This window comes from Oncorhynchus masou, chromosome 13 (genome assembly GCF_036934945.1).
Source record: "Oncorhynchus masou masou isolate Uvic2021 chromosome 13, UVic_Omas_1.1, whole genome shotgun sequence".
Classification (NCBI taxonomy): Eukaryota; Metazoa; Chordata; class Actinopteri; order Salmoniformes; family Salmonidae; genus Oncorhynchus; species Oncorhynchus masou.
This window is the reverse complement of record NC_088224.1, coordinates 65885342-65909220: the sequence shown is the minus strand read 5'-3', so window position 1 is coordinate 65909220 and position 23879 is coordinate 65885342. Positions and strand designations below refer to the sequence as shown.

Here is a 23879-nt window from a genome sequence, read left to right as displayed (position 1 = left end):
CTGCTCTACTCTGGTCTGGTCTGCTCTCCTCTGGTCTGCTCTGCTCTGCTCTGGTCTGGTCTACTCTGCTCTCCTCTGGTCTCCTCTGGTCTACTCTACTCTGGTCTACTCTACTCTGCTCTGGTCTGCTCTACTCTGGTCTGCTCTGGTCTGCTCTACTCTGGTCTGGTCTGCTCTCCTCTGGTCTGCTCTGCTCTGGTCTGGTCTACTCTGGTCTCCTCTGGTCTACTCTACTCTGGTCTACTCTACTCTGCTCTGGTCTGCTCTACTCTGGTCTGCTCTGGTCTGCTCTACTCTGGTCTGCTCTACTCTACTCTGGTCTGCTCTACTCTGCTCTACTCTACTCTACTCTGGTCTACTCTACTCTGGTCTACTCTGGTCTGCTCTACTCTGCTCTGCTCTACTCTGGTCTGCTCTACTCTGGTCTGCTCTACTCTACTCTGGTCTGCTCTCCTCTGGTCTGCTCTACTCTGCTCTACTCTGGTCTGGTCTGCTCTACTCTGGTCTACTCTACTCTGGTCTGCTCTCCTCTGGTCTGCTCTACTCTGCTCTACTCTGGTCTGGTCTGCTCTACTCTGGTCTACTCTGGTCTGGTCTGCTCTCCTCTGGTCTGCTCTACTCTGGTCTGCTCTACTCTGGTCTGCTCTACTCTACTCTGGTCTGCTCTACTCTGGTCTGGTCTGCTCTCCTCTGGTCTGCTCTACTCTGCTCTACTCTGGTCTGGTCTGCTCTACTCTGGTCTGCTCTACTCTGGTCTGCTCTACTCTACTCTGGTCTGCTCTACTCTGCTCTACTCTGCTCTACTCTGGTCTGCTCTACTCTGCTTTGGTCTGCTCTACTCTGCTCTACTCTGGTCTGGTCTGCTCTCCTCTGGTCTGCTCTACTCTCCTCTGGTCTGCTCTCCTCTGGTCTGCTCTCCTCTGGTCTGCTCTCCTCTGGTCTGCTCTCCTCTGGTCTGCTCTCCTCTGGTCTGCTCTCCTCTGGTCTGCTCTCCTCTGGTCTGTGGCTCTATGGCATAGTGCTACACTCTATGTGTGCGTCTCAAATGGCACCCTATTCTCTATATAGTGCACTATTTTATTTTTATTTATTTACCCTTTATTTAACCAGGAAAGGACCCATAAGGTTAGACTTTGCAAGAGGTCGGCAGGAAGTAGTCCGCGGGTACAAACAACACGAGCACAATACAATAGCTACATTAAAAACAGTCACAATGGTCAACAATAGTATCTTCTATCAGAGCTTTAAAATCAGCGAACCAATACCCTCTCCTCCCCTTTTTCCAATTTCGTTCCCAGGGCTCTGGTCAGAGTATTGCACTACGTTGGGTGCCAACTGGAACACAATCCATGCTCCTTCCTGGTACTCAGCACAACTAACGCTCCTTACCCGACCACATAATACTGTGAGGAATCGCCAGTGGTGGTAGTGAGAGCCAGGGCTAAGCCAGGGTATGTTCCTTCACCATGCCCGTCGGCCTGATGGAATCTGCACTGGTCATTCCAGCGGCCAGTGGTCAGGGAGGGCATAGACAACGTTTCATTTCGAGACACTCAGCCAATCCCTCCAACCCTTTTTTTCTTCATTCCTCCATCCAGCTTTAGTGTGATTCATAGCCCAGTTACAATGCTAGGCCCTGTGCCACTCACTACAACATGAACAGCAACAGGCTCAGTGAAAGAGTTCATTAAAAAAAGGAGCCACTTGACTTAAGCTTCAAAAGATGTTACTTTTCACCTGCATAACATGAACAACTTATTGACCGCATGGAGACCCATTGGGTATTAGCCTCCCACCCCGCTCCACCCCCTATCCTGGTTATCTTGATGTGAGGGGGAGAGGGAAGGAAGGAGAGAGGTAGAGACCGAAATGGAGGGAAGGCTGTAAGGGAGGCTGGCCTCAAGACCCAGTGAGTTCTGGCCGGTCTGGTCTGAATGTGCAGCTTTGATGTCAATCTGTCATGCCGGGGCCCACTTTAGTTTTTACTGCACCCCTGTGTGTTTTCCACCGCTATCATAAACACCTTGAAAAGCCCAGCACGGATGCAGCCGAGAGAGGCCGCCACACACACGGGCACACAGTACACACATACAGTACACCGAAAAACCCACACACGGTCATTAACTGACACACCACACGCATCCTGTATACGCACTTAGTCTCACACACATACAGTACACACACACACACTGTACACAGAGAAACGCGCACATCCATACACTGCCTGGCAGTCTCATCACCAGCCCCACAGCCAGCCCTGAAGACATTCTGTGTGATGCATGTTGTGCTCATTTGCTCATAAGTGTATGTGTCTCCTACAGCAAATTCCCCAGTGTCCTCTTAATGTTTTCGAACTACATATGGTTAGAATTTGACATTTCCACTTTTTCAAAGGTTTTGGAGCCAAGTGTTGTTAATTAGAGAGGGGACTAGTTTTGTTGCGGCACTTTGTGCTGCCAAGTGGGAGACCTCATCACTGACTGCCCTCCCTTCGTCTCCCTCCTCTCTCCTCATCTGCTTTTGTCCAGATAAAAAAGTCCCAGCCACTTTGGAAATGAAATATCCTTGCACTATTAATGGGATTGAGCAGATGTTTTCTGTTTATACGTTTTGAGACGTGACAAAGGCTGCAGCAAAACACAAGGAGAGGTTTTGGTGCACAGTCCTTCTTTCAATAGAGGGAGAGAGATTATATTTATGTGAATTATTTTATCACCCGCTCGCTCGTCTACTCTCAGCCAGGCAGCGGGCCTTCACACAGACTCATGTCTCACACATGGCAAATTAGAGGTTCTCTCTCCAACCAGTCGGTTTGGGTGTTCCAGGAAAGCCAGCCCATTTTCATAAAGAGCGTTGTAAATAAAACTGATGCCCCAGAGAATGGGGAGGTTGAGGTGTTTATAAATAGGACGTGTCAAATGGAGCTCCGACAGCTTCAGGTTTGCAGCTGCAGCGGGCGGCTCTCACACCGCCGACCAGGAACGCTGCTTTTTAATTTGTGCTTCCCTTGGCCTAACCGACTGACGCCTCTCGGCGAGGGCCTGTATTTCAACAAGGCCACAAAAGCCCCAACCCTGGGCCCTTCCACTCCGACCGGGTGCCTTTTGGAGTGCAGAGTGTACCATCAGCAAGAAGTCATGTCCTGGCCAGCCTCGCCAAGCCTCATCTGTCAAAGCCCGTGACGAGCCAGGGAGGGAGGGAGGGAGACTCGCTGGGCGGCTTGGGCCATGGAGTGAGAAGAAGAAAGAAAGGGGGGAGGAAGTAGAGGGTGGCTGGCTGAGGGAGAGGGGAAGCTCCCAGATAAACAGAGCACAGCGCCTTAACTCCTAATCACCCTACGCTTCCGTTTGCAGACTCTATAATTAGAAGGGTCCTTCTTTTCCATGTATTCCCAGTTGACGCAAAGGGTTCTTGTGGCTTGGCACCTCATTTGGGGCGTGGGTTTAGTTTATGGCCAAGGCCCTGAGCTTCCAGCTTTGGTTTGGTCTTCACTTCTGATACAGCATGAATAGCTAAACCACCGTCTAATGCCTTGCCTGCTCTAGTTTTCTGTTTTTCTTTTCTTTCCTTCCAATGTCCCCCTCTTTGACTTCTTCTTTTCGACTCCCTCCATCAGTCTTACTCTACGTCTCTTCTTCTACTCACCTCTGCTGTTGGATAAAGGTGGAAACTGGTTTCATCCTAAATGGCCCCCTATTCACTGGGCACTATCTAGGAAATAGGATGCCATTTGGAAAGCAATCTGTGAGGTCTGAAAGCAGTGTCCCGAAGACGTGGATAAAGGCAGCCCCCCGCACCTCTCTGATTCAGAGGGGTTGGGTTAAATGCGGAAGACACATTTTAGTTGAATACATTCAGTTGGACATCTGACTAGCTATCCCCCTTTCCCCTTCATCTAGCCTACATTCCTTTTTGGTGGTGTCTTTCTTCTTCATCCCTCTTGCATGTGTTGCTGGATTCTTTTCATCTCGTGTCATTCCATCCTCCTTTTTTTACATTTGACATGCCACCCAATAAAGACCTACTAATTGCCAACTTATTGCAACCTCCACAGAAAAGACACAGCGAAGGAAAATCACTAATTATTCTCCTGTCAAATTATGGCTGTGAGGCTTTGGGTTCGGAGGCAGCGCCATTTCTCTGGTCACACACTTTTCAGTTTGAGCTAAAGGGCGGACGTTTTGAGTTATGGCACTTTTATGTTTTTGGTAGAAATATAAAGTCTCTGTGAGGCTCTGTCCTGGGCTGACTGCGATCTGCGTTTAGACCTGGGTTTGTTCTGGTGTGGTTTGTTGAGTGTGTTGTTTACAGTACAGGCCTATACTTTCTGCAGCTTGACAAACTTCAAATCAAATTAATGGGCCTGTCATCGGAGGTTACACACGAGCTAGGCTGTGGTTGTGTGTTAGGACAAACACACACACACACCTCCCAGTCCCTAGAAAGAAGACATAGTTATAAGGGTATGGTTGCGACTAGAGAACAAATTATAATGTGAGGGATAAGCAAGCGTTTTACGGCAGTGACAAACGATAGCTGGTGTGTTTTTATTGGGTGGTTTGTTTGTGTACCGGCATGGTGGGGCTGATATGTCCCGCTTTGAAGGGATTGTCGAGTTCTGCACGGTTCAAAGGTTTTATTAACAGCTAAATAAGTCTGCCCAGTTTTTGACGGAAATGTCTCTATTGTTCTACAGTGAATCAAATAGTTATTTTTGGTACTGGTTTGTATGCACACACATTTTTATCAAAGACTGACATTTGTAATTTCTACAGTACATTTAATCTCTTGATTGGCCAGTACACTACTGGTCTGGATAATATTCTGAAATATTTGATATGAGGTTTGGAGTTGATTTTTATGACTGTTGGAAATTAAACAGTTTTGCCAATATACTAAATCCTGCTGAATAGGGCCCTGCCAATGGTTATGTATTACGGTATGTGTGTGTTAATGTACATGTTGTCTCTGTCTCCAGGTATGCTGCTGGTGACTGCAGACACCCTGGGCCATGACTTCCATGTGTTCCAGGTCCTCACACACCCCTGGGCCTCCAACCAGTCTGCTGTCCACCACCTCTACACACTGCACCGCGGAGAGACTGAGGCCAAGGTAACACACGTAATATTCATCATACACTCACTGACGCCTACTTATCCCCTGTAAATAATACACATTTTAGTAATTCAGCACTGAGGTGGTTTCTGAACAGGGCCACCCAGAGCTGTTTACTGAGTGCGCTCTGGCTGCAGCATCTAAACCAAGCCTTTGATCCTCTGTAGTGTATGTTTGCCTGTGTTGAGTCTAAACACTGTCAGATAGACAACACTGGACTTCATCAGACGGAACAGCTGAAAGGAAGAGTTGTTTTATGCCTCTGATCAGACACAGATCTGTAGCATGGCGTCACTGGTTCCAGAAGTACATGGGGGAAACGGTGTGCATGAGTGTGACCGCTACAGCTTCAACGTCATTTCCTCAAGACATTGTTAGGAAGGGTAAACCACTATTAGGCTGGATGATCTGAGTTGAGTGTTTGTGTGCGTGTGTGTGAGCGGATAAGAACCCAAACAGGTCGGGGTGTGACCCCGGCAGCTCTGTAATTGATGTGTAGGATGATTTAGAAACAAGAAAGGCCTCATTGCCTCTCACTTGACTGCAGCACCAGATTCCTCACAGCTGTGGAATCACAGCCTTCCAGCCAATCAATTAATCAGCGCCCAAAGCAAACACATTTTCAAAAGCTGAAACAATTTGTAAGACAAATAGGGCATGGCGAGTTTCAAACAACATTCACTATGGCTCATTCAATAAAAAAGGCTGCTGCATGTTTTCTTCTTGTCCCTAGCTAACAGTGCTCTCTCTCTCTCCCTCTCTCTCCCTCTCTCTCTCTCTCCCTCTCTCTCTCTCTCTCCCTCTCTCTCGCTCTCGCTCTCTCTGGTGAAAATCTAATATTTTTTATATTTTGAGTTGGTAGGAGGAGAGATGACCCATTTTGACATGACACTTTCTTCCCCGGGCTAATCACATTGTGATGCTGTGCAGAGCCTCTCTTGAGGAATAGCCACCATTAAAGCTCTCCCTCTGTAGTTGTGGCTGCTGTTGCCACTGAATGTCAGCTGAGGTCTTGCTTATGGAACACACACACACCGCGTCAGTGGCGTGTAAGGAGATTTATTTGACCAAAGTCAAGGGACGCAGCATCCTGGATTCTCCCTTTACAGCATGCAGTCCTGTTATATAGAATCACAGTTTATGCAGCACTTCTGGCAATCCAAATGGTAGGTTTAGTCCCATGAGATAAAAGTTACCCTAGTGTTCTCTCCCATCGGGCCACCACTCCAAATTAGAGGATTAAGATTGAATCCTACTACACCGACTATGACGCTCGTTTGATGTGTCAGGGCTTGAAAACTATTACGGATTACAAAGGGAAACCCAGACGCGGGCTGCCCAGTGACGCGAGCCTACCAGACGAGCTGAATGCCTTTTATGCTTGCTTCGAGGCAAGCAACACTCAAGCATGCACGAGAGCACCAGCTGTTCTGTGTGATAATACTCTCGGTAGCCGATGTGAGCAAGACCTTTAAACAGGTCAACATTCACAAAGCCGCAGGGCCAAACGGATTACCAGGACGTGTACTCAAGCATGCGAGGACCAACTGGCAAGTGTCTACACTGACATTTTCAACCTCTCCTTGACCGAGTCTGTAATACCTACGTGTTTCAAGCAGACCACCATAGTCCCTGTGCCCAAGGCAGCGAAGGTAACCTGCCTAAATTATTACCGCCCCGTAGCACTCACGTCGGTAGCCATGAAGTATTTTGAAATGCTGGCTCGCATCAACAACATCCTCAGCGGATACCCTAGACCCACACCAATTCACATACCGCCCCAGCAGATCCCCAGATGACGAACTCCACACTTCCCTTTCCCACCTGGACAAAAGGAACACCTATGTGAGAATGCTCTTCATTGACTACAGCTCAGCGTTCAACACCATAGTACCCACAAAGCTCATCATTAAGCTAAGGACCCTGCGACTAAACTCCTTCCTCTGCAACTGGATCCTGGACTTCCTGCTGTGCTGCCCCCAGATGATAAGAGTAGGCAACAACACGTCTGCCACGCTGATCCTCAACACTGGGTCCCCTCAGAGGTGTGTACTTAGTCCCCTCCTGTAGTCCCTGTTCACCCACGACTGCGTGGCCAAACACGACTCCAACACCATCATTACGTTTGCTGACGACGCAACAGTGGTAGGCCTGATCACCGACAACGACTAGACAGCCTATAGGGAGGTCAGAGACCAGGCCATGTGGTGCCAGGACAACAACCTCTCCCTTAATGTGAGCAAGACAAAGGAGCTGATCGTTGACTACAGGAAAAGGCAAGCCGAGCAGGCCCCCATTAACATCAACGGGGCTGTAATTGAGCGGGTCAAGAGTTTCACGTTCCTTGTTGTCCATATCACCAACGATCTATTGTGATGTGGACACCAAGGTCCAAACACACCAAAACAGTCGTGAAGAGGGCATGACAAAACCTTTTCCCCCTCAGGAGACTGAAAAGATTTAGCATGGGTCCCCAGATCTTCAAAAAGTTATACAGCTGCACCATCGAGAGCATCCTGACGGGTTGCATCACCGCCTGGTATGGCAACTGCTCGGCATCCGACTGTAAGGCACTACAGAGGGTAGTGCGTACGGCCCAGTACATCACTGAAGCCAAGCTTCCTGCAATTAAGGACCTACACTACTGTTCTAAAGGTTGGGGTCACTTAGAAATGTCCTTGTTTTTAAAGAAAATCAAAAAAATGTCTATTAAAGTAACATCAGATTTATCAGAAATACAGTGTAGACATTGGTAATGTTGTAAATGAACCCACAAAACACCAGTCTCAACGTCAACAGTGAAGCGGCCACTCCGGGATGCTTGCCTTCTAGGCAGAGTTGCAAAGAAAAACCCATCTGACTGGCCAATAAATAGAAGAGATTAAGATGGGCAAACACTGGACAGAGGAACTCTGCCTAGAAGGCCAGCATCCCGGAATCGCCTCTTCACTGTTGAGACTGGTGTTTTGAGGGTACTATTTAATGAAGCTGCCAGTTGAAGACTTGAGGCGTCTGTTTCTCAAACTAGACACACTAATGTACTTGTCCTCTTGCTCAGTTATGCACCGGGGCCTCCCACTCCTCTTTCTATTCTGGTTAGGGCCAGTTTGCGCTCTTCTGTGAAGGGAGTAGTACACAGCGCTGTACAGGATTTTCAGTTTCTTGGCAATTTCTCTCATGGAATAACCTTCATTTCTCAGAACAAGAATATACTGACGAGTTTCAGAAGAAAGTTATTTGTTTCTGTTCATTTTAAGTGATGGTTGCTGATAATGGGCCCCTGTACACCTATGTAGATATTCCAAAAATAATATATTCCGTTTCCAGCTACAATAGTCATTTACAACGTTAACAATGTCTACACTGTATTGCTGATCAATTAGATAAAAACATAGCCAACCCAAAAACAAGGACATTCCTAAGTGACTCCAAACTTTTGAACTGGTGGTGTGTATATAATAAGTGGTTTCAGAGGAAAGCCCATAAAATTGTCAGACTCACCAGTCACCCAAGTGATAGACTTTCTCTGCTACCACACGGCAAGCGGTACCGGAGAGCCAACTGTAGGACCAAAAGGCTCCTTAACAGCTTCTACCCCCAAGTCATAAGACTGCTGAACAATTAATCAAATGGCTACTGGACTATTTACATTGACCCCCCCACCCCCCCGCCTCTCCATTTGTTTTGTACAGTGCTGCTACTCGCTGTTTATTATCTATACATAGTCACTTCACCCCCTCCCACATTACCTCTAACCTGTACCCCCGCACACTGACTCGGTACCGGTACCCCCTGTATATAGCCTCATTACTGTGATGCTTTTATTTAGATTTTTTTACTTTAGTTTATTTGGTAAATACTTTCTTCTTGAACTGCACTGTTGGCTAAGGGCTTGTAAGTAAGCATTTCACAGTAAGGTCTACACTTGTTGTATTCGGCGCATGTGACAAACAAGGTTTGATTTGCTCAGTGGAGTTTGGAGGCTAAACTATTTAATGTTATTGTATTGGTTTGTAAGATACTTGTATTTCTGTTGGTATTTTTGCCCCATTTAGTCTATTTCTATGGATATTTCTTCTCTTATTAATGTACTCTCATATGTTTAGCTTAGCAGCCGTTCCAGGGCAAAAAGTGTATTTTTAGTTGGCAACTTGTGGTGTTCTATTTACTTTAGCAGAACTAATATTTATCTGTGGAGAACTTGGACCTTAGCTGCCTGTCCCGCTAGTGTCATGTTTGGACCAGAGCACTGATCTAGGCTTTGCTTCGACCTTGTGTGTGCGCGCACACACTCACCCATGCAAACTCCACAGACACACACAGGATTGTAATGGGCTTGTTAATGTGTGACTTATAACGGCAGGTCCTGCTGCCTGGCTGTGTGTTACTAGCTTTGATCCTGCTGTTGTAAACACTGTAGAGACTACAGCAGAGCGAGAGAGCAGGCTGTAGGGCACAGAGGTTATCTGCTACACAGCATACAATGCCGGAAGTGCAAATGGTGATGTAGCAAGGTGGGTGGACAACTCTTATCTAGCTGGACTGACTGGCTGGGCTCGCTCCGACTCACCACACACACAAACACACACACACACACACACACACACACACACACACACACACACACACACACACACACACACACACTGATTCACTGACACAGTCAACCCAGGTAAACATGCATGGCTCTGATAGCGACAGAAGGGTTTCTCAGTAATAGGGCCTTAGGTGGTTTGAAACCAGTTTAAACTGGAGTACTCTCAGTGACCAGGCAGGTCAGGGTGTTTTGTATGGTCAGTTTTTTTCTTGCTCTGGGTGTCTGTTTTTGTTTTTAGTTTTCCGTTGTTTTTTGTACCTTTTCCCTTTCATTTTGGTCTGTTTTCCTTTTACTCTGTCTCTGTCTCTCAGGATTCCTGTCATTCCATTGTAGTTCCTGCTAAGTGACAATAACTCTAACTTATCAGTGTTACTGATAGAGACCGAAACACTTTGACCACTTCTATGTCTGTCTGTGTGTGACATCTCTATTGTGTGTCCTCTACCACAACATGTCTCCTCATCTCACCCATACGCACTTCTGTTCTGGGTCAGATCACAGTCTGGTTAAGTAAGAGACTTCACCCAACTTCTGCTGCTGTTTGAGAGTTTGTATCCTACAAAAGATGGGGAGAGGACAATGTTATCCTGATCAAGAATGTACCCCCTCCCCATATAGGCTTTAATCACAACTAGGCAGAGCTCAGCTGAAACTGCCCCCTATCCTTGTCTGTGCATAGAAACTGGTATGTGTCTGGTATGTGAAGGATGCCCCATTAACTGTCATTGCCGAGGACAATTACCCAGCCAACCTGTTCCATGGCCACAGATAAAACACACAGACACATGTAGACAGATCTCACAGTGGAAAAGATAAACCTCTCTTTTTCTGAGGATGAATACTATTGACTCTCTTTTACACTTTATTTTCTGTCTGTCCGCCCCTCTCCACCTCTGTCTTTCTCTGCATTTATCTCTGTCTGTCTCTCTCTGTCTTCATCTCCCTCTGTCTTCATCTCCCTCTGTCTTCATCTCCCTCTGTCTTCATCTCTCTCTGTCTCTATCTCTCTCTCTCGGTCTGTCTCTCTGTCTCTCTCTCTGTCTCTCTCTCTGTCTCGGTCTGTCTCTGTCTTCATCTTTCTCTGTGTGTCTGTCTCTCGGTGTCTCTCGCGTCTGACATAGTTGTGTAGATGCTATATGTTGGAGTGTGTCCTCTGTGAGCTGACTGCGTGTGTAGCTCTTGAGGCCACAGGAGAGAAATACCTTAATGGTCTTCTGCAGACACACTGTTGGGCTGTCTTTACCAAAGACTTAAAAATACATTCCCCCCCAAACCCTCAACAACCCTCCAGATACCTCCTTTCAAATGGTCATCTTATATTCTCTATTCAGTGGTCAGTTCAACATTTGAGAATGTTAAAGGGAACATTGGTTTGGTTTTGCTGTAAGGTCAACTGCCTTACTACTTATACGCTGTGACAAGCTGATCAGCTTCTTCTCTCTTTCTTTATCTGTCTCTGCCTGTCTGTGTCTTTCTGTCTGTGCCCCTTCCCCAGGTCCAGGACATCTGTTTTAGCCAGGACAGTCGCTGGGTGGTGATCAGCACACTGCGTGGCACCTCCCACGTCTTTCCCATCAACCCCTACGGTGGTGCACCTTGCGCCCGCACTCACATGTCCCCCCGCGTGGTTAACCGCATGTCCCGCTTCCAGAAGAGTGCAGGGCTGGAGGAGATAGAGAATGAACTGAACAGCAAGCAGGCTGGAGGAGGGAGATGCAGCCCCATCCCTGGGCTCTCCAGCAGTCCCTCAGGGTCCCCACTACACGGTAAGGATAGATGACACACACTCGTGCACACAGATGCACAGGCACCAAGCACAGAACTAATCCTCTTACTATTGCACAGTACATAAAACCCCACAATACGCAGCATGTGTTATGACATGGCTATAGCTGATATGGTGGGTGTGGCAGCACACAGCTCTTCAGACAGCGGCGGCTCCACTTCCAGTAAGTGACAACAACCGCTGACTGGCTGTCACCTGAGTAGACCTTGTTCTGCTGGGGACTATGACCCGTCTGTTACAGCCTTGGTCCTGTTGGTCAAACACCCCTAAAGCCACCTGGCCTGGCTGGCACACACACACACACTATACACACTACCACCGACGCGTGGGCACACACACCCACTCATACACAAACAAACACCCGTTGACATATACTCATCAGCAAGTTCACAGGTAAAAATCACAGTTCAGGGTCGAGGCTGTTTGCAGATCTTCTCAGTTTGCCCTCCCTCCCTCTCACTCACTGTCAGGGCATCAGTCATCCATCTCTCTCCCACTCTCTGCAGCCGTGGCGCCCTGACTTCCCCTCTCCCTTCCTAGCCTATTGTTAGCCCCAGACCCCCCCCCCCCCCCCGATTACTCAGTTTGTGTGGCTTCTCTCCCCCAGGCTCTGTATTAATGACCACTGTCAGATCACTTCCCCAACAATTAAAGCAATGTCAGAAGGACGTTCAAGCCAGGCCAGAGTGACGTCAAGCCCAGGGAATGTACTGCCGCCGCGGCTTGTCTCGTTCTGGATCTAGAGAGAAAAAGTGGAGAGAAGGAAATGGAAAGGGAGGGAGGAGAAATAGGAAGAGGGAGAAATAAATTATGAAAGAGAAGGAGAAAAAAATATGGAGGGAGAGCGAAGGAGTTCAGCTTTTGTAGCGGCAGTGAATGGAGGGAGAGGGGAGCAAGAGACTCATAAATCACACTCCATTTTCAAAGGAGGGCATTAGAGCCACCTGTCAACAATTAGTCTCTTCACTGATACGTGTGTGTGTGTGTGTGTGTGTGTGTGTGTGTGTGTGTGTGTGTGTGTGTGTGTGTGTGTGTGTGTGTGTGTGTGTGTGTGTGTGTGTGTGTGTGTGTGTGTGTGTGTGTGTTTGCGTGCGTGTAGGCCCCCAGGGATGGCAGACGGCTATATAAATGTTACAGCGTAAAGAAAGACTAAAATACCACTGTCTGAGGCCATAGGTTTTACGTTTTCAGGACTTTGATATTTACAGCGTATCTGTTCCTTTTTATGGACCTTGGGAGTCTGTGATAAAGTTTGCCAGGAATCTGGGGGCTTGGTTTTGGAGATGTCATTCTCTGCGTGGTGTTGGAGATGGTGTGTGAGTTTGTAGGGGGAGAGTCTAAATCTTCAACTACGACACGCACACAGTGGCCATTTTAAAATGTAAATCTTGGTGGGGCAAACTCCCCCATTTTTTTTTTTACGCATACCAGCAAAACCATTACTCAACAACACTAAACAATACATTCATTGCACTATAACGGTGACAAACGGTGCCCGCAAACTGTTACGGCCGACATAAAGCTGTCCCAACAGCAGAGCTTTCTTTTCAGAACCATAGAGTGAATCCTTACCACCGCTACACCTGGCTATCAGCGGAACCTTGTCTGGCAGCGAAACAGTTCATTCAGCCTCAATTACTGTCTTTCAAAAAAACATATCTGATATGGCTGACTTGCTTAAACAAATGTGGTTCCTACTGACAATTTAGATGTACAATTTCGATTAAGACATTGACCTCTAGCGACGAGCAATCCCGTATCCGGGAGTGTAATCATAGCCTCAAGCTCATTACCATAACTCAACATTTCCTATTCATGAAAATCGCAAATGAAATGAAATAAATATATTCAAACACAAGCTTAGCCTTTTGTTAACAACACTGTCATCTCAGATTTTCAAAATATGCTTTTCAACCAAAGCTACACAAGCATTTATGTAAGAGTATTGATAGCATAGCATTAAGCCTAGCATTCAGCAGGCAACATTTTCACAAAAACAAGAAAAGCATTCAAATAAAATAATTTACCTTTGAAGAACTTTGGATGTTTTCAATGACGAAACTCTTAGTTAGATAGCAAATGTTCATTTTTTCCAAAAAGATTATTTGTGTAGACGAAATAGCTCCGTTTTGTTCATCACGTTTGGCTAAGAAAAGACTGGAAAATGCAGTCACTTACAACGCCAAACTTTTTTTCCAAATTAGCTCCATAATATCGACAGAAACATGGCAAACGTTGTTTAGAATCAATCCTCAAGGTGTTTTTCACATATCTATTCGATAATCTATCAGTGGTGGCAGTTGGCTTCTCATCAGCTGGAGATTACGCAATAATTGTGACGGAGGACACCAAACGACCACCTGGTAGATGTAGTCTCTTATGGTCAATCTTCCAATGATATGCCTACAAATACGTCACAATGCTGTCGACACCTTGGGGAAGCGACATAAAGCCTAAGCTCATTCGTGGCCCATTCACAGCCATATAAGGAGTCATTGGCATGAGGCGGTTTCAAAAAATGCGGCACTTCCTGATTGGATTTTTATCTGTTTTTTTTCTGTAACATCAGTTCTGTGGCACTCACAGACAATATCTTTGCAGTTTTGGAAACGTCAGAGTGTTTTCTTTCCAAAGCTGTCAATTATATGCATAGTCGAGCATCTTTTCGTGACAAAATATCTTGTTTAAAACGGGAACGTTTTTCATCCAAAAATTTAAATAGCGCCCCCTATATCCAAGACTTTAATGAGTGAGCTAGGAATGATGTAGTCAATATGACTGTTCAGAACTTTTGAAATGTACAGTGACAGAATTCAGAACATGGTCCATTCTTACAGTATTCTCCCTGTATACCATGTCAGAACTGAAGGATAAATAAAGAGGGCATATAAGCAGACAATGACAGCTCTTACAATATTTTATGATTACGTTTCTCTAAAACAGGCTATAGGCTACATGTGCACCACCAAGTCAGAACAGTAGGCTTTGGGAGGGGGAAAGGGACCAAATTATTAGGGTGAAGCACATGGGTTACGAACAGCTTACTACACAACATACACTTAGTATTACTTTCTTAGCTACAGTATACATATCTCCCTGGCATATTACATCATTTATGCAGCAGCATACAATACATTTTTGGACTTTGTTGTGCTGTTCTTACTTGAACTGGAAGGTGGCGTGGCAGTCCTTCGTGGGCAAATTTTATTATCAAACTTTGTCATCAAAGTCTGGCATTCTCTGGGTTTATGGTGCTTTCAAGGCAACTGTGAACTCTGGGGGGAAAAACAAGGTTGAATCATGACATCAGTGATCTTCAGGTCGGAGTTCTAGAAAGAAGCCCGAGTTCCCGACTTGGAATTACTATTTGGATGTTCAAAACGTATTTTCTCCAATCCGAGCTCATTTCTTTTGATTTCCCGGTTGTCTTGAACTCACTGAAGTCTGAGATTTCTGAGTTCCAGTTGTTTTGAACGCGGCAGAAGCCATGCTGGATTGACATCATGGCCAATGTATTCAATCTTTTCTGGCCCATGCATGGTGTTGAATGTTTATCATTTTAAGCTTGGAAAAGAGTCTCTTAAACACAGACTTGGAACACACACACTCCACTGAAAAGCAGGCTGGTGATTTCTTTGTATTGCTTGCAGTAAACCACTGATTCCTTCCGATTTCCAACTTGTTGTGTAATGTTAATATCCAATGGCCGATGAGCACCGATACGTTATCTGTAATTTCTCTTCATATGACAAGGATTGAAAATGATTTACCAGTAGATTGTCGACTTGATTCATGATGACTGCTTTCTAGCTAAGATTTTGAAAGTATGATCTTGACATGATCAGTCCAATCAAGGCTACGGTAGATATAACGTGATTTGACATCACTTTATCTAAGGCCAATGACCTTGAGCCTTCTTGGATGGGCATTTCTAATGTAACTCTATGGCAGCACCCAAGGGGCTTGAATTTGAGCTCTCACTGTAGATTTTGCGGTGACGTAGTGTCCCCATGAGTGACAAAATACTCAGCCAATCACGGGGCAACTAGAGAACATTACCAACCGATACCCTCCGTGTTTTCCTCAGGCTGCCTCACCACCACAGAAAGCACTGAGCTAGGCTGAAATATCATCATTTTGGAGCTGCCTTACATCTTTTTTTTACTTTGAGTATGTGGCTTTATTAACTCAAAGATTTTTTCACATTATTTTCAAACTAATATGTGACATGTATTAATGCCAAAATAACATGCCAAACAGGCAAACAAACAGGTTGGGCTCAAAACAGGTGGGGCTCGGCCCCAACTGCCCTTAATGACGGGCCGCCACTGGAGTCACACACTCCCTGATGTGTCGCGTTGGTTCAGTTAATGTTTCTTATAGGCAGGCAACCCAATTCTGATCTTTTTTTCACTGATCAGATCACAATCAGATCACCCCTGGAAAAAAAGCTGATGTGAAAAGATCTGATGTGATTGGTCAAAAGACCAACTAGTGGAAAAAAGATCAGAATTGGACTGCCTGTGTACACACAGCCATAGAGGAGGAAAATTGTGTGTCCAGTATGACATTGTTCAACATGTCTTCTTTGGGTAAATTATTGACAGGTTCCTCACCCTGAGAACGGACTATTCTCTAGGTCAGGGATCATCATCTAGATTCAGCCGCGGGCCAATTCTTTCTTAAGCGGATGGTCAGGGGGCCAGAACATATTTAAAAAAATATTCTTTAGACTCCAAATTGACCGCAAGAAGCCTTAACAGATATAATATTTGACTAAAACATAATCATTTCAAATCTTGATTACATTGTCTTGTGTAGGGTGCTGTCTTTCGGATGGGACATTACAATTCCATGCCTCTTATTGTAAGACTAGGGTTGTTCACCCCGGTATCCTGGCTAAATTCCCAACCTGGCCACATTACGTCATCACCCTCATTCCTAATTGGCATATATGACTCCTTACCTCTCCATCTGATAGCTGATGGGTGGTGAGAGTTGTGTCACAGAAAAAAGTTGCCGCGCATTACTGAGATGGGTGCATCTCATTATAATAGTGGATGACGTGAATTTCCCCCTACTATGTAAAGAGCTTTGAGTACCCCAGTTGGTAGAAAAGTGCTATATAAATCCAATCAATTATTATAAATTATTATTCATTATTATTATTTGTATACGATCACATATGTATCTCTATTATAAGTGGGTATACTTCGGAACAGATTTCCAAAATGTAAATCACTTTGAGCTGATTTCCTGGTGTGTTTACAGTCTTTTATGCCCAACAATAACAATTCAACAAGCAAGCAAAATGTATATATTTTTTGCTCAGATAACATGGGGGACAAATAAAACCACCCAGGGGCCAAATTCGACCCGCCAGTTGGGGAACTCTATTCTCGGTGTTAATGTAGCCCATGTGGACAGACGCTGGTTTGTGTAACATAAAAACAGCCCCTCCAGCATTACAGTTGTGAATGGCTGTATGGGATGGCTGTTTAACCTTAGTGGGTCTGTCTGTAGTGTAGTAAAGCAGGGTTGAGATGTTCCATCATGTATCCATTGCTACGTTTTGATCTGACCAGACCCGACTCCATGAACAAGTGTGCTTTACGACTTGAAATGCTTTTTCTATTTTCTGCATCCTTCATTCGTACAGTAGACTTTAGAGCAGTGGTCACCAACTGGTTGATCATGATCGACTAGTGGCACTCCAAGGCATTCCTAGTCGATCACCAAACATTTCTGTAAAAAAAGACAAAGATAAATCCTGGTGTTCCTATTATTTTAATTAGTTCCATACTTCTTATTCTATGATAAAATGGCGGTCCACAAACAAATGTTTCAGGTGCATGCCGCCACCTACTGTGCTTTAGTGTCTGGTCGATCACGGTTTACATAATTCATTTTGCGCTCTTTTCATTGATCATCTTTGAGGTATTTTTACAACTTGATTGGAGTCCACCTGTTGTAAATGCAATTGATTGGACATGATTTGGAAAGGCACACACCTTTCTATATAAGGTCCCACAGTTAACAGTCCAGCAAAAACCAAGCCTTGGGTTGAAGGAATTGTCCATAGACCTCAGAGACAGGATTGTGTCTGGGGAAGGGTAACAAAATAATGTCTGCGGCATTGAACGTCCCCAAGAACACTGTGGCCTCCATCATTCTTAAATGGAAGAAGTTTGGAATCACCAAGACTCTTCAGAGAGCTGACTGCCCGGCCAAACTGAGCAATCTGGGGAGAAAGGCCTTGGTATGGGAGATCAGGCTGTTGGTATGTTTTTCGGCGGGCAGGTACTGGGAGACGTGTCAGGATTGATGTAAAGATGAACGTAGTAAAGTACAGTGAGATTCTTGATGAAAACCTGCTCCAGAGCGCTCAGGACCTCAAACTGAGGCAAAGGTTCACCTTCCAACAGGACAACGACCCTAAGTCTCTGAATGTCCTTGTATGAATGTCCCAGCCAGAGCCTGGACTTAAACCCAATCAAGCATAGCTGGAGAGACCTGAAAATAGCTGTGCAGCGACGCTCCCCGTCCAACCTGACAGAGCTTGAGAGGATCTGCAGAGAAGAATGGGATGAACTCCCTAAATACAGGTGTGCCAAGCTTGTAGTCATACCCAAATAGACTCAAGGCTGTAATTGTTGCCAAAGGTGTGTTTGAGTGTATGAACACTACCGTTCAAAGGTTTTGGGGTCACATAGAAACATCCTTGTTTTTGAAAGAAAAGCACATTTTATATCTATTAAAATAATATAAAGTTGATAAGAAATAGTGGAGACATGTTTAATGTTATAAGTGACTATTGTAGCTAGAAACGGCTGATTTTGTATGGAATGTCTACATACATAGGCCCATTATCAGCAACCATCACTCCTGTGTTCCAATGGCACGTTGGGTTACCCAATCAAAGTTTATCATTTTAAAAGACTAATTGATCATTAGAAAGCCCTTTTGCAATTATGTTAGCACAGCTGAAAACTGTTGTGTGATTTAAAGAAGCAATACAACTGGCCACCTTTTAGACTAGTTGAGTATCTGGAGCATCAGCACTTGTGGGTTCGATTACAGGTTCAAAATGACCAGAAACAAAGAACTGCCGAAACTCGTCAGTCTATTCTTGTTCTGAGAAATGAAGGCTATTCCATGCGATAAATTGCTAAGAAACTGAAGATCTCATGAAACGCTGTTGAACAGCGCAAACTGGCGCTAACCAGAATAGAAAGAGGTGCACCGGGGCCTCCCACTCAACGGAGCAAGAGGACAAATACATTCGTTTGAGGAAACAGACGCCACACAAGTCCTCAACTGGCAGCTTCATTAAATAGTACCCGCAAAACACCAGTCTCAACGTCAACAGTGAGGAGGCGACTCCGGGATTCTTGCCTTCTAGGCAGAGTTGCAAAGAAAAACCCATCTCAGACTGGCCAATAAAAAGATAAGATTAAGATGGGTAAAAGAACACAAACACTGGATCGAGGAACTCTGCCTAGAAAGCCAACATCCCGGAGTCGCCTCTTCACTGTTGAGACTGGTGTTTTGAGGGTACTATTTAATAAAGCTGCCAGTTGAGGACTTGTGAGGCGTCTGTTTCTCAAAAAAGACACTCAAATGTACTTGTCCTCTTGCTCAGTTGTGCACCGGGGCCTCCCACTCCTCTTGCTATTCTGGTTAGAGACAGTTTGCGCTCTTCTGTGAAGGGAGTAGTATACAGTCGTGGCCAAACTTTTTGAGAATGACATAAATATTAATTTTCACAAAGTCTGCAGCCTCAGTTTGTATGATGGCAATTTGCAAATACTCCAGAATGTTATGGAGAGTGATCAGATGAATTACAATTAATTGCAAAGTCTCTCTGTGCCATCCAAATTAATTGAATCCCCAAAATACATTTCCACAAAAGGACCAGCTGACATCATGTCAGTGATTCTCTCGTTAACACAGGTGTGAGTGTTGACGAGGACAAGGCTGGAATTCAGTCTAACATGCTGATTGAGTTCGAATAACAGACTGGAAGCTTCAAAAGGAGGGCGGTGCTTGGAATCGTTGTTCTTCCGCTATCAACCATGGTTACCTGCAAGGAAACACTTGCCGTCATCATTGCTTTGCACAAAAAGGACTTCACAGGCAATGATATTGCTGCCAGTAAGAACTTCAAGGAGAGCGGTTCAATTGTTGTGAAGAAGGCTTCAGGGCGCCCAAGAAAGACCAGCAAGCGCCAGGACCGTCTCCTAAAGTTGATTCAGCTGTGGGATCTGCACGCACAGTGAGGCAAAGACTTTTGGAGAATGTCCTGGTGTCAAGAAGGGCAGCAAAGAAGCCACTTCTCTCCAGGAAAACATCAGGGACAGACTGATATTATTCCAAAGGGCACAGGGATTGGACTGCTGAGGACTGGGGCAAAGTAATTTTGTCTGATCAATCCCCTTTCCAATTGTTTGGGGCATCCGGAAAAAGCTTGTCCGGAGAAGACAAGGTGAGTGCTACCATCAGTCCTGTGTCATGCCAACAGTAAAGCATCCTGAGACCATTCATGTGTGGGGTTTCTTCTCAGCCAAGGGAGTGGGCTCACTCACAATTTTGCCGAAGAACACAGCCATGAATAAAGAATAGTACCAACACATCCTCCGAGAGCAACTTCTCCCAACCATCCAGGAACAGTTTGGTGACGAACAATGCCTTTTCCAGCATGATGGAGCACCTTGCCATTAGGCAAAAGTGATAACTAAGTGGCTCTGGGAACAAAACATTGATATTTTGGGTCCATGGCCAGGAAACTCCCCAGAGCTTAATCCCATTGAGAACTTGTGGGAAATCCTCAAGAGGCGGGTGGACAAACAAAATCCCACAAATTCTGACAAACTCCAAGCATTGATTTATGCGAGAATGGGCTGCCATCAGTCAGGATGTGGCCCAGAATTTAATTGACAGCATGCCAGGGCGGATTGCAGAGGTCTTGAAAAAGAAGGTTCAACACTGCAAATATTGACTCTGCATCAACTTCATGTAATTGTCAATAAAAGCCTTTGACACTTATGAAATGCTTGCAATTATACTTCAGTATTCCATAGTAACATCTGACAAAAATATCTAAAGACCCTGAGGCAGCAGACATTGTGAAAATTAATATTTGTCATTCTCATTCTCAAGACTTTTGGCCACGATTGTACAATGTTGAACAATATCTTAATTTTCTTGTCAATTTCTCGCATGGAATAGCCTTCATTTCTCAGAACAAGAATAGACTGACGAGGTTCAGAAGAATGTTCTTAGTTTCTGGTCATTTTGAGCCTGTAATCGTACCCACAAATGTTGATGCTCCAGATACTCAAGTATTCTGAAGAATGCCAGTTGTATTGCATTTTTAATCAGGACAAGAGTTTTCAGCTGTGCTGAAACGTAGTAGAATAATAGTGAAGACATCAGAACTATGAAATAACACATGGAATCAAAATATATTTTAGATTCTTCAAAGTAGCCACCCTCTGCCTTGATGACAGCTTTGAACACTCTTGGTATTCTCTCAACCAGCTTCACCTGGAAAGCTTTTCCAAAAGTCTTGAAGGAGTTTCCACATATATGCTGAGCACTTGTTGACTGCTTTTCCTTCACAATGTGGTCCAACTCATCCCAAACCATCTCAATTGGTTTGAGGTCAAATGATTGTGGAGGCCAGGTCTTGTCTGATGCAGCACTCCATCACGCTCCTTCTTGGTCAAATAGCCCTTACACAGCCTGGAGGTGTGTTGGGTCATTGTCCTGTTGAAAAACAAATTATAGTCCCACTAAGTGCAAACCAGATGGGATGGCATATTGCTGCAGAATGCTGTGGTAGCCATGCTGGTTAAGTGTGCCTTGAATTCTAAATAAATCACTGACAGTGTCACCAGCAAAGCACCTTCACACATCATCCTCCATGCTGCACAGTGGGAACCACACATGTGGAGATCATCATTTTACTTCACTCCGTCTCACAAAGACACGGCGGTAAGAAACAAAAATCTTACATTTGGACTCATCAAACCAAAAGGACAGATTTCCACTGGTCTAATGTCCATTGCTCGTGTTTCTTGGCCCAAGCAAGTCTCTTCTTCTTATTGGTGTCCTTTAGTAGTGGTTTCTTTGCAGCAATTTGACAATAAAGGCCTGATTCACGCAGTCTCCTCTGAACAGTTGATGTTTCTGTTAGTTAAACTCTGATGCATTTATTTGGGCTGCAATCTTGAGGTGCAGTTAATTCTAATGAATGTATCCTCTGCAGCAGAAGTAACTGGGTCTTCTTTTCCTGTGTTGATCCTCATGAGAGCCAGTTTCATCATGGCGCTTGATGGTTTTTGCGACTGCACTTGAAGAAACTTTCTTGAAATTTCCGTATTGACTGACCTTCATGTCTTAAAGTAATGATGGACTGTCATTTCTCTTTGCTTATTTGAGCTGTTCTTGCCATAATATGGACTTGGTCTTTTACCAAATAGGGCTATATTCTGTATACCACCCCTACCTTGTCACAACACAACTGATTGGCTCAAATGCATTTACATTTACATTTACATTTAAGTCATTTAGCAGACGCTCTTATCCAGAGCGACTTACAAATTGGTGAATTCACCTTCTGACATCCAGTGGAACAGCCACTTTACAATAGTGCATCTAAATCATTAAGGGGGGGGGTGGTGAGAAGGATTACTTATCCTATCCTAGGTATTCCTTGAAGAGGTGGGGTTTCAGGTGTCTCCGGAAGGAAAGGAAAGAAATTCCACTAATTAACTTTTAACAAGGCAGACCTGTTAATTGAAATGCATTCCAGGTGACACCCTCATGAAGCTGGTTGAGAGAATGCCAAGAGTGTGCAAAGCTGTATTATTTCATAGTTTTGACGTTGTCACTTTTATTCTACAATGTAGGAATATAGAAAAACCCTGGAATGGGTAGGTGTGTCCAAACCTTTGACTGGTACTCTATATTTATTTATTTTTTCATAAATTAACAACAATTTATAAAAACCTGTTTTTGCTTTGCGATTGAGTTATTGTGTATAGATGTATGTATTTCATTTTTATTCCATTTTGGAATAAGGCTGTAACGTAACAAAATGTGGAAAAAGTCAAGGGGTCTGAATACTTTCCGAATGCACTGTATATCAACGTTTTCCGATAAGCTTGCTTTATTAGTAGTGGCGTCTTTTTAATATTGAGGAATATTTCACTTTCCCCGGTCAGGAGTAACAGCATGAATTGGTGCATGTGGCAGAAATAATGCAGTGCGAAATGGTTTCACCGTCATCTGGAAGACTTTCCCCTTTACTCAGCAGAGGGAGGGAGAGCAGAGGGACGTTGAATCAGGTGAGAGGCATCCTCACCGCAGCTCCCTCCCTCCTCCCCTCAGACTGACCATCAGATGCAGGCCCTCAGTCTAGTAACAAAGAAAAGCTAATTATTTTTGCTCACTCAGCTGTGTCTCACTTTATTGTATTACTTGTATCTAATACCAGTGTGATCATACCTACATTTAAATGGTATGAGAAGGACAACATTGGCAGGGCAATTCAAGCATAGCCAATATACAGTGATATAATGTATTGGGCTTATAGCCTACTGCACAAACCTTATTGCGACATAACGGATTTTAATTGGTTAATGTTACATAGGCTTACATTTTTTAAGTCATGTTTAAAAAAAAAAAATAATCTGAGTGGTAGATCTTGGCTTACATTTTGACTCAAAGTGATCTTAACTGTTTTCACATCAGTCTGAAGTTTGTTGCATGAGTTTCAGAATTAATTGTCAGCATCCTGTTGTGTTGCTGTGTGTGCTGATCTCGTGTAATTTTTGTCTGTTTCTGGGTGATGAGGCTCGATTTCTCCGGTTTGCGCAGCCCTCCAAAAAAACTCCCCCTAAAAGTCGATCACTTTTTGCTTTGTTTATCTTCTGTCTGTTTTGTTAACAGGTTGTTTCTCGGGCTTGAATCTGGGCGTCAGAATCGGGGATGATGAATCAGTCAGAAAAGCCACAACAGCTGCCCTCTGATTGTCCCCTCTGACAACACATTGATTTTGGGGAAGGAACTAAGAAAAGTTCACATCCTTCAGAGCTGCCAGGCTGCTTTAAAAATAGAAATCTACAGTTGCGCTTTTTTTCCCCTCTCTCTATTTAAATATGGAGTCGTGCTATTTATTCTCCTCAAGTCCTTTTTTAACCCTTGACCTATGATCTTCACCCATGCATCCTCAACGGAATGGCTAACCTGATGTCTCTAATTATTTAATTTAATTGAGCCAGTGTATTCAATTTAGAGCCCTGCACGGGCATACATTTTAAGCCCGAGCGCTACCCATGGCCGCAACGTTCAAGCCCTACCCTACCCAGGCCTGAT

At 44.7% G+C, this 23879-nt stretch overlaps 1 protein-coding gene across 1 annotated transcript in view; it reads left to right on the top strand.

Moving 5' to 3' along the window:
* LOC135552849 (BCAS3 microtubule associated cell migration factor-like) overlaps positions 1 to 23879 on the top strand; it is a 350870-nt gene that overhangs the window by 62036 nt on the left and 264955 nt on the right. The window contains 2 exon segments of the mRNA XM_064984756.1: positions 4979 to 5112; positions 11208 to 11478. Coding sequence (XP_064840828.1) covers positions 4979 to 5112; positions 11208 to 11478 — 405 coding nt within the window.